Below are 12,419 nucleotides of genomic sequence, written 5' to 3'. Positions count from 1 at the left end.
GGCAGACCCACACATGTTAAATATGTTAAAGTATATGTTAAATACAATATAGGTATACATATCCATACAATTATTTTGCTGCACAAGAAAAATCGGACTAAGACATAAGGTAAAAATAACCTGAGGAGGAAATCAAAAATGCAAGCGGACAAAAACAGAGGGAATGGAAATGCTATGTTGTGGTTCATGTTCATTTCCCATAGTTCTTTTATTAGGTGTAGCTGATTCTATTCATTGTTGAACAAATGGAACTGATTTTGTTCATCTCATTGTTGAAGAGGGCCATGTCTATCAGAATTTATCATCATATAGTATTGTTGTTGAAGTATATAATAATTTCTTGGTCCTGCTCATTTCACTCAGCATCACTTCTTGTAAGTCTCTCTAGGTTTTTCTGAAATCATCCTGGTCATTTCTTATGGAACAATAATATTCCATAACATTCATATACCACAGTTTATTCAGCCATTCTCCAATTGATGGGCATCCATTCAGTTTCCATTTTTTAGCCACTACAAACAGGGCTGTCACAAACATTTTGGCACATACAGGTCCCTTTCCCTTCTTTAGTATCTCTTTGGAGTATAAGCCCAGTAGTAACACTGCTGGATCAAAGGGTATGTACAGTTTGATAGCTTTTTGAGCATAGGTCCAAATCGCTCTCCAGAATGGCTGGATGTATTCACAACTCCACCAACAATGCAGCAGTGTCCCAATTTTCCCACATCCCCTCCAACATTCAGCATTATCTTTTCCTGTCATCTTAGCCAATTTGACAGGTGTGTAGTGATATCTCAGAGTTGTCTTAATTTGCATTTCTCTGATTAATAATGATTTGGAGCTAGAAATAGTTTCCATTTCTTCATCCAAAAATTGTCTATTCATATCCTTTGACCATTTATCAATTGGAAAAGGGTAAAGCAATTGTTCTTAACTTGACATCTGTGGACATTTTAAAAAAATATTTTGATCAGGGCAGCTAAGTAGCACAGTGTAGAGAGCACTGGCCCTTGAGTTAAGAAAATCTGACTTCAAATTTGGCTTCAGACACTGATTACCTTGTCTCCCCCCAAAAAAAAGTATTATACTAGAATATAATCAGTATCTTTTCAAATCTCTGTATTTCATTTTACACAATCATTTGTAAAAGAAATCATTTTCTTTTAAAAGTGTTTAATTCATTTACATTAAAATTCACATTGTTTTTACTTATTTTTGGTCAGTCTAATACCTTTTGCTGATAAACACAGATACTTACTATACAAGTCAGTCAGTTAGCATTTTTAGATTCTAAATACAGGGGATAGAGAGGCAAAAGACGGTCTCTGCTCTCCAAGAAGTCACAGTCTAATGGGAGAGACAACATGTAACAAATATACACAAAATAAATTGGGTGTAGCCTCAGAAGGAAAATACTAAAGTTTAAGGAAAATTGAGCAAGGAAAGAAGAAAGAAAACAACATTTATTAACACATAATACCAGGAACTATGACAAATGCTTTACAAATATCTTATTTGATCCTTATGCCAACTGTGGGAGGTAGGTTCTAACATTATTCTCACTTTGTCAATTAGGAAATCGAGGCAGACAAATTAAGGAACTTGGATAAAATTATCCTTACTAGGGAAAAGGCTGAAGTCAAATTTGAACTCAGATTTTCCAAACTCTAGGCTAATTGCCTATCAATTTTGTGTCAATTCACCTTCTTGAAGAGGGTGGAACCCATTTATAGCCATCAACTTAACTTTTTGTTAATTGATTTTTTTTTTTTAAGACTTGGTTTCTCAGGTTGAAAGTATAGCAGTCAGTCACGGGCCAACCCCAACTGATCACTTGAGAAGATTTGACCTGTGCCTTTTTAAAGATGAACCAATTTGCCTTTTCTTAGGCATTCTAATAGCACCCTGTTCTTGGGGTTTCCTATATTGGGGCCTCCCTTAGTGAGGATAGTCATCAACTTGGCCCTCATTTTAGAACATCTCAGTTCACTCCCTCAGCCAGTCTTGCCTTCCTGGATTAGGAATTATAAGTGTGAGATGGCAGACCTAGCCTTCAGCACCATTCTAATTTTTTTTAAACAGAAACAAGCAGGCATTCATCCCTAACACACTCTTGGAACTCCAATCCAATTTTCTAGATCAATTCAGTTATCACCAAATTTTCCTTTAAGCACTTAACACTTTCCTTAGGGGCAGCTAGGTGGTGCAGTGAATAGAGCACTAGCTCTGAAGGCAGGAGGACCTGATCTCAAATTTGGTCTCCCTTAGCACTTTCCAGCTTTGTGACCCTGGGCAAGTCACTTAACTAACCCCAATTGCCTCAGCCAAAAAACAAAACAAAACAAAAAACACTTTCCTTAAATTCCTACTTTTATTGCAAGTGAGTATAATTCCATGAAATATGGTTCTAATCCCAATGACTTGATTGTTTTCATTAATTTTATAGATTTTTTTTTTGAGGTTTAAAAGTATCACTTTCTTGTCACCAGCCCTAGACAGGAATGCTGCTTTTTTAAGATTACTCATTTCTTCTTTCCCATGTTAAAATTTTGAATATGGTAAATACAATAGTTAAATATATGTGAGAAGTATTAAGTATGTTTCTGACCCTTTTAGTACACAGCACATTTTACATCTCACTTATTACATATATTAGACATTATCTAGTTAAATTAATTATAAATGCTACAGTCTATAGAAGTGTATGTAATGAATTTCAATGATGCATACACCAATTTCCCTCCTCCCTCATTACTTGATATTACTGCAAATTATAAATGCCATTGAATTTTTGTTTACTCTGAAAAATATTCATGATATTTTCCCTACTCTCTTCTTTCTTTGAAATAACTCCATCATAACATCGCCAACTCATTTTATTATCACATAATAAATAGTCTTTTTCTCTCTCTTATCACGATAGATAAGAATCCAGTGAATTGAATTTGAATATCTAAATAGGTGAGGGTTTCTCCTTAGCCACTGCTTAGATTGCTTCTTTTTGTCTATGTGGCTTTAGAATTTAATAATACTTTACCCAAATAAGTTGCATTTAATGTTTGTCTTTGAGGATGCCTCGTAAATCCAATAGATTTGCACCATGTCTCCTGATCTCACTAATTCTGAGATGTTTTTTGAGCAGTTTCTTGAAAATGTCATAGTTAAATTCTTTTTCTTCATATTTTTCCAGGTGTTCTTCTGATTTTTTTAGATAAATTCTCCAACCCTTCTTCAAACTCTGCCATTTTTGTTTTTAAGATGTCTCCCCTTCTCCTATCATCCTGTGTTCTTGCTTTGCTGCATTTTTTGCTTCTGTTAGAAATCAGCCTGCCCAGCCTGAGAATTTGATTTCTAGGTTGATTCCGTCCTTTATTCAAAGTTACCATTTCTTGGGCCATTGTAGAAGTTAATCTGTTATCTCCCTCTCCTCCTCCCCTTATGCTGTCTTTGATTGTGATTTTTTTTTTTATCCATAGTATTTGTTCATCATGTTGGACCCAGTTATTTCCCTCTCCCTCCCTCCCCACTGCTGTTTACTGACTGAAGTGTTATTTCCTTTTCCTAATCTAAAAAACTATTTTCTTTTGAGGCTCTTTGGATGCTCTCTCTTTTCTTCTTCCCCTCTCATTTATTTTATTCAGGAGTCTTTTTATTCATATAGAGTAAATTTAGGAACTTGGCTCTTATTCATAGTTTACAGGTATGGAAGGCTTTTAGTCTTCACTTATTTTAATAGATTTTTATTGCTGTCTTTCAGTTTTACATCACTGAGATTTCTTTCTGTATCTCTTCCCTTCCCTCCTTCCAGAGAACTATACCTTGTAATAAAAAATTATGTTTTCATTAATTAATCTTGAAAAATTATTTCTTATATATGATAGATGGACAAACAGACACATGAACAGAGATCACTTTAAATAGATTTAGAGCTGTAAGAGACTTTAGAGACCATTTAATATAACCCCTTAATTTTATAGCTCAGGAACATGGGGTTCAGGAAGGTTAAGTGATTTATGTGAGGTCACAGAGATAGTAAATTATAGGACCATGATTCATATCAACTTCTTTCTTGATCCTCATTACAACTCTTTGAGATAGGAGGCATGGGTAGGTATTACTATCTCCATTTTTATGGATGAGGAAACTACAGATCAGAAAAGTTAAGTGTTTTGCTCATTGTCATCTTGCTATCAAGGGTCAGAGAGGGGTTCCATATGCAGGTTTCTCCTGATTTCAGATCTTTTTAAATATGCTACGCTGTCCTTTTCCTTATAAAATACTAACTATAACTACCTTTCAATTTTAGCATTCTTCTTATGTTTTTATCCTGCATTACGATAAACACATAAAATATGCTTGATAGTTTTAGAATTACATTCAATTTGTAATAGGTACACAGGATCGTCCAATTATAAAGGTGCCAAAATTATATTTTCAATATCTTATGTTCAAAGAAAAATGTTCATAATAGATGCTAAACCCATAGCCTTTATTCTATAGCATATGGGTTTTTTAAATATTTTTAAACACATTACATGTACATATAAAACTTAATCCATAGTTATGTGTAATACCTTCTTAATTGTTCATGTCATCACCTTACAGTGAGTGTTTTAATCTCACCTATTCCTCTGTTTTTCTCCTTTACAAAACTGAAATAACCTTAATTATCTAACCACAAAATGTTTTCTTGAGGGCTTGGGAGGTGATGGGTTCCCTGTACTTTGCCCTGGTCAGATTTTATTTGGAACACATTAACAAAAGTTAATGAATTCCCTCACATTCAGCAACTTAACTCTAATTCTGAATTCCTAGTTGTTCTAGCACCATATTTATGATTATCTGATTGCAATAATAAATAAATAAATTATGACTTCCTCATTTTAGGAAGGCTACATATAAGCTGAAAAGTCTCCAAAAGAAAACTGGGATGGTGATTTGAGATCATAGGAGGATATGGAGGTGTTCGGCCTGAGGGGAAAAAAAAAAGATGTGAAGGGAATCATGGTAGCTGTGTTCAAATACTTGGAAGGCTATCATATGAGAAAAGAGTTCAAGTTGTCCTTCTTCACTTTATAAGATAAGCCAGGAACATTGGGTGGAAGATACAGAAGAGTTATTTTAGGGAAAAAAAACTTCCTAATTAGTCAGAGCTTTCCAGAAATATTATCCACTGTTTCTGGAGCAGTAAGTTGAAGCAATGGCTAGATGACCATTTTTTAAAGATTTGGTAAGGTTTGAATTAGACTAGGTAACCTCTAAGGACCCATCTTCAAGATTCTATGATTCTCTGAGAATAAAAATGAGATGGTAGTAGGGAGGGGTATTAAGTAAATAGTTTCCAAATGTTATAACAGACGGAAAATAAATTTATGATTTTCTTAAGTAAATGAAATATGCAAATCAATTAAAATGGGTCAGCTTCCTGCCTATGTAGAAACAATGCTACATATTTATTTCGTATATTTTTCCTTATACTTTACATCTTTTAAAGTATTCTAAGTCAAGTGTAATAATATCCCATGATCAAAGAGTTGCAAAATTAGACTCTGCAAGATTCTGCAAAGCTGCAAAAGTCATGAATTCCCTATAATTCAGGAACTTAACTAAAGCCCCCATTTTCTAGTTCTAAAATTATATTTATAATCATCTTTTTAGCAACTGATTCTAAAACCATAAGTAGCAATTGGTTCTTACCCACACATCTCTTTTAGATTCTAAAGAACTTAGTTCCCAAATTTTAAGTGACTTATACCTGTGATAATACAAGCTTTTCAACATTTCAGCCTAGTCCCTGAATAATATGTTTTTTCTTGGCCTGGAAAAAAAATTCAACAAAAAAATTAATGCAGCAAATGATCTTCTAATTCACTACTGTTTACCCTGTGGTGTTTATTTAGATTCATGCTGCTACCATGATTTATTCCCACCTCACAGGATAATGAACCTAGATTTTATTTCTGTTCTTTGCCCAGACTTGTACAGCAGGCAAAGTGTCTGAAAATCAAAGGAAAAGAAGATATTGACTTGGATAATTTGTTCAGAGGTAAAAACAAAAAAAATGCTTTTTTTTATGGGGAATTTCTTTGAGTTTTTGTTTATTTGTTTTGTTCAATTGTCTTACTGAGCTCTGTGGTGGAAAGAGCCATTAGACTGGGAATAAGAAGAAGTAGCTTTGAGTTCCACTTCATTTTCTTAGTAAGCAAACCATATTAGAGTTTTAGTTTCATCATCAATAAAATAAGGATATTGTTTTTTAGTTTTTAGATGATCTCTAAGGTCCCTTTCAACGACATAATCTATTATTGTTTTAAAGTTGCTCACATATAGATTGTCAAACTATATACTTTATTATGAACAGAACTATGAGAGTAAAGTAATCCATGATGAGATCTACCTTTGCCTTTGCATGTAGAGCATTATAACCAAAATGTCTCTTGATGTTATAAGAATAGATTAGGACTAAAGCATAGGTATATTATAGCCTCATCTAATGGGTGACTTCTGAGGCACCTTAACTATGCTAAAGATACTATTTTGCTAAATTAGAAAGATAATAATATACTTGCCTTAAAAAAATTCTTAATTGGTGGATGATGTATTTATGGGCATATTCAGAAGAAAATTTTTGTTGAATTCTCTTTCCAGTCAGGGCTCAATAAAGATATATTTTTGTGTATCACTCTTCATATCAGTGTAACAAATCATAGTTTTAATTTTTAAAAATGATGGAAAATAAAATCAGTGCTTCAGTAGTAGAGACTACAAAGTTTGTATGTTATTCAACTGAGCCTCACAACAACACTGTGAAGTAAGTACAATAAGCATTATTATCTTCATTTTAGAGAAGAAATTGATATTTACAGAGACTCAATAATTTGTCCAAGTTCTGAAGCAAGAAGCTTTAGACAAGGGAGTCCTAGCGAGGCTTTTTCCCATTCCAATCTAGTACTCAGATCATTCCACCATGCGGGTCACTTAAAACCATTTCTGTATCATCGTTAATTAATCAGCACTTTTGTCCCTCTGGCTGTAGTGGATTTCTCCCCTATTTGTATCTCCTGGAGCTCCATAGGACACCTTTCTTTGCTACTGTAGATGAAAATGAGATGCAAAGTTTTCTGCTGGCTTAGCCCAGAGTGCATTGAAATTAACACAGCTGTGTGGTTCGTCATTTCCCTTTCAGGAAGGCGATACCCATTAGACCTTTTTGAGGAGAAAAAGAAAAGAGTACTTGGCAGACATTGAACAAGAGGGCTGGGATTCCTGCAAGCCTGCTAGCCTATTTCTGCTCATCACAGTAGGAAGAGAAGCACAGCTTGTGGTTTAGGGAACAGCTCTTGATTGCATCCCAGCCACAAAGAAAAAAATGGAGGGCTGATGAAATACTGTGGCTCTGTTATTCCCACACACACACATACTTCTCTCTCTAAAACGCAATAACTTGTATATATAGCTGAGTGAAGAGTGAAACCTTGTTTTTAAAAGGAACAATTAAAAAAAAAAAGGAGCAAGATCTCTTGCTAAAATCTCAGAGCCCTTATCTTTAAAAAGTGCCATTTCTGAAGATAGTATAAAAGAATTAAAAAAAAAATTGTTCCAAATCAGTTTTCCACGGTTTGGAACATCTCAGCAGAGTAATTACATGTTTTTATTAAAACACGTAAACACATGCGCACAAATGCCCAACTCTTTTTTTTTACAATTCACATAGTAAATGTAGTAATGAGGATAATTCGTATAAATAGAAAAAATATATTTGCATAATGTGAAAAATGAAATCTATTTTAATTATTCAGTACATAGTTGTTCTCTTCATCCCTTAAAAAAATTCTTGGCCATATGTTTTTTTTCTTTTCTCCAGGCATTTACTATTTTCTTTAGTTTGAATATTTTAAGATCCTGGCTTCATAGCTCTCTGCTCAGAATTATAAGTGATTTTATGGGTTCCTTTGATGGGTTCATGAGAACATTGGGTTTGATATCAAGGGACCTTAGGTTCACATCATGGTTTTGCTTTATAATACTTATGTGAGCTTGGGTAGGTCTCATTACCTCTTAGGGTACCTCATCTTTTCAAATAAAAGGATTGGACTTAATGGTGTCTAAGGTTTTTTCCAGCATGAAATCTATTATTCTCCTGGCTCAGATCTACATAAAGTAGAGGCTAATGTTATCCAGGAATGGAAGTAATTTAGCATTGTATTCCTAGTATATATCATGCTAGCCAGCCTTTCTTTTGTCTAACTCAAATGCCTTTTTGTTCAACTTAATTTTATTTTTTTACAGCTTCTCCCTTTCCCTTCACATATGACATTCTATAATACTGCCTTCCTTAATTCTTAGAATACTCCTCCTCCCTTATATACATTTGTGAAGGAAGACATGATTTATGTCTCTTTTTTCTGAACATAAGTTTTTATAATAAGGTGGAGCTTTTGTTTGTTTATTTTGTTTTGCTTTTACTTTGGGAGAGTTGGATTTTTAAAAAGAAAGTCTTATTTTCTTGATTTAGCAAACTCCTGAATCAGTATCTTCTTTGCACTTTATAATTCAAGAAATTACCTAGAAGCCTGAGAGATTAAAAAAAAAACTTGCCTAAGGTCACAGTCATATTAAAAACCAAGATCTTTGCTGCTCTGAGACTTGGTCTCTATAAACTTCATCATGATTCCTTTACATATCACTAATTACTTTTTTTTAAAATTATTTTCTCTCAAAGTGGATAGAAATTATAATGTCTATTTATTCTTTTTCTTGGAAATACTTTTCACCTTTTTTTCATCTTAAGCATATTTTAAATTTTGAATTACACATTTTTTTATTCCAAAAGCAATTTATTCACTATAGTAGCTGGCCTTGACAGGTATTATAAAAAAAATTTGCTGAAATGCCACCAGGTTTTCAGCCAAGTATGGGTTCTAAGAAAATCAGAATCAGTGCTCTTTCTTTTCTCACAATAATGTATATAAATAGCTTTGGATACATGAAAATTTTAATTAAGTTCAGGATTGTAAGGAATTAATTAACAAAGCCAGGTTTTCAGAAGGGAGTTTTGATAGCAAAATGGACGGAAGTAATTTGAAATTAAAAAATAAAGAAGTGCTACCTACTTCCCCTGCCAGAAGGTAATATCTAAAGTAATTGAGAGGTTCATATAAGGTAAACATATACACAAGACCTGATAGCCACATATCAGCTGAAAGGATGCTCATGACAGTTGTTTATTATTTTTTTTTTTTTGCCAAAAGAATGGGAAGGATAAACTCAGGCAAAGTCAAATGTACTGTATACAAAGTAATAGCAATGTTGTGGGATGGTCAGCTGTGGATGATTTTGCTATTCTCTACAATACAATGATCTAAGCCTACTCTTAGGGATTTTTGATGAAAAATACTGTCTATACCCAGAGAAAGAACTGATTGTATCTGAATAAAGATTGAACCACACTTCCTGCGCGCCCCCTCTCTGCCTCCCCCCCCACCTTTTTTTTTTTCTTAAAGACTTTTTTGAGAGTGGGGAGAGAGCTATGTTTTCTTTTGTAATGTGACTTTTATGGAAATATTTTACATATATACACTTGTGCCTTCTCAGTGGGGCTAGGATGGGGAAGAAGGAAGAGAATCTGGAATTTAAAAGTTTTAAACAGTTGTAAAAAAACATTGTTTTACATGTAACTGGGGAAAATAAAAGTATTAAATAAAAAAAGAAATGCAAAAGATAAAGGACATACACCAGTCCATAAACAATCAATTAAGAACAAAGAAATGGAAGGATTTCAGTATCTTATTTGGGGATTGTATTATAGCATTCATATACCAGTTACATTGGAGCAAATCACCATATAAAAAAATTATTTGACATATTGTTGGAATTTTATTACATTCTCCATTCAGTTTTCTAGATTTGTCCAAAAACTGCTTCAAAATAAATTGATATATAATACTTAGAACACAAATTGACTATGGCTAAAAAAAAAAAGTCCAGGTATATTCATGAATCTTTGAGGTTCTGCTCAACTAGAAATCCTCTCCCACTCTTTCAGTAATGGCAATATTGATAGTACATGTTACTTAGCTCCTTAGTACCAGTGATAGGAAACAGGTTACATCACTCTTTCCATTGTTAGTTACTTATATAATATATAATTTAATATATATAATACATGTTAGCTATATAATAGTTAGCTATTTAGTTCTAGCTACTTCCTAAATAGTCTTTTAATGAGTGCATCTCTCTCTCAATTTGAATAATGTACAAATAAGGTGATTTATTTGAGAATATTTATAGTCTGGAAATGATTTGTGTTTTTGTGTATGAGTGTCTAGGGAGAGTGGTTTTAAAATATATATGTCCTATGACCTGCCAAACTAATTACCACTGAGTCATTTGATGGTTAATTTACTGCCATAGCTTCTTAAGTTCTCTATCTATACCATCAAACAGTCATGAAAATTAACTGTCAAAAAAGCACAGAAGATGGGGGTTGGGAGAAAGAAAATGATGGCTTTAATTTTGGAGCTTCTGTTACTTTAATAATATGGGATTCTGGTGGAATGATATTTACACTTCTAAAATTTACATTTGAAGAATATTAGAGATGACTATAAAGAGAAATATCAAAAATTTTATTTCTTGCTATTAACTAAAAATTTTGTCATGAATGGTTTTGATTCATTCATATGAAGACTCCCCTCCTGAAACAAACAACTCTTCTATAAGGGTTCTAATTTTATAAGTATATGTCTAATTATATAAGTATGAATTATCATCATTGTCTTTTTATTATTTATTATATTACATTTTATTATTGTTGTCATTTCTCTTTTTAACTTAGTCAATAAGCAGAACTTAGGTATGTTGAACAACATGCTAAATACTAGAGATAAAAAATTCTGGGAAAGAATCTGTATTCTGAAGGAACTTAGATCTAATGGAGGTGATTATGAATATATGTGTGTACAGAAATGTATTTATATATATTTTTGTGTATACATATATACACACAGAGATATAGAAATATATTTGTGTATATTTTTGTACATATATATAACTACAGAAAGGTATTTATATATGTTTTTGTATACATATCCATATGTGTGCATATTTATCCTTCTTTGTCCAGAAACTATATAAAATTATATAAATTATATATATTAATAAATAAAAATATAAATATATAAAAAGAGAATATAAAGAGGACAGCTGGATTGGTGGGGACAATGGTAAGCTATGTCTTAGATAAATGGCAATGTCTCTGGACCCTGCAGTTTATAATATCCAAAAGGCAATTTAAAAAATCCTTTTTTTCCCTTATTATTTCATGACATTTATACATTAGGAGTATAGCATGATCCAGGAGGGAAAGATGGAGAGTGGAGGGGAATCTCTCCTTAAGTGATAAGGGAGAGATAGAAGCCAATGGAGAGAGATGATCTGTCCTGGAAGACATCAACAGTCTCAGGGAGATAGGAACCAGTTTAGTCTTAGGTTGAAACATTGAGGGTGAAGCCAGTGGTATAGCACCAAAGCTCAGGGCAAAGATCAGGGATAGATATGCAATTATGGAAATATCTGTATATTTGTGAGTCATCAGAAGAGAGAGAGAAAGAAGGGGTGGGGAAAGGGAATGATGATAGACTTGGGAAGTGAAGGTTTGGAACAGTTGCTGAGGAAGAAAAATAAAGAATCCATTGAGAAGAGGATGATTGCTGCAGTGAGGTCCCACTTGAAGTTGTATCACATGGATTTATAATATACCTATTCAGCATTCCAGCTCCATTCAGCAACACATAGATAGGAATTAACATAGAGGTGGGAATAATCCAGAGCTGGGATTTGGCAGGAATGATAGGTTAAGAAGATAAGGATTCAGCAATAAGAGGATAAGGGACAGTATAGAATTGGCTAACTTATAGCATTGAGATTGGAAATGGAGGAAAATGAAGTAAGAGCAAAGTAACTCCAGGAGAAAATATTGAGGAATTGAAAGACTCATGAGAGCAAAGAATAGATTTAGGAGGTTTGAAGTACAAAGAGAGATGGAATGATAAAATCTTATAGTCAGAGAGTGGAATATCGGAGTTTTTCAATAAGGAAATATGAAGTGAACAATCATCAACCAATATAAACATTCCAGTACCAAAAAGAACAGCAAAACCAGAAAAAAAAAGTTTTATGTAAAATAATGAACTTTTTAAACGTAAAATGATATAATGAAACCTTTAAATTTCTTTTACTTTTTCTTTTCTTCCTTCCTCCCTTCTTTCTCCATTCCTTCTTTCCTTCCATTAACAATCGTTATCCCTCCCACACACACTTAATGGTAACCATTCCTTGTAACAAATATGGCTAGTCAGTCAGGTCACCTATACCTTCAATCTCTGCTACTTGGGAGGCTGAGACTGGTAGAGGTGCAT

At 33.2% G+C, this 12,419-nt stretch overlaps 1 protein-coding gene across 1 annotated transcript in view; it reads left to right on the top strand.

Moving 5' to 3' along the window:
- The window catches only part of L3MBTL4 (L3MBTL histone methyl-lysine binding protein 4), a 503,358-nt gene that overhangs the window by 362,827 nt on the left and 128,112 nt on the right, over positions 1–12,419 (top strand). Inside the window, exon 16 of the mRNA XM_051970424.1 lies at positions 5,976–6,046. Coding sequence (XP_051826384.1) covers positions 5,976–6,046 — 71 coding nt within the window. The remainder of the gene's footprint in view (positions 1–5,975; positions 6,047–12,419) is intronic.

The sequence above is a fragment of the Antechinus flavipes genome, chromosome 1 (assembly GCF_016432865.1).
Source record: "Antechinus flavipes isolate AdamAnt ecotype Samford, QLD, Australia chromosome 1, AdamAnt_v2, whole genome shotgun sequence".
Classification (NCBI taxonomy): Eukaryota; Metazoa; Chordata; class Mammalia; order Dasyuromorphia; family Dasyuridae; genus Antechinus; species Antechinus flavipes.
The sequence above is the reverse complement of the archived record's forward strand: the minus strand, read 5'-3'. Positions and strand labels throughout refer to the sequence as shown.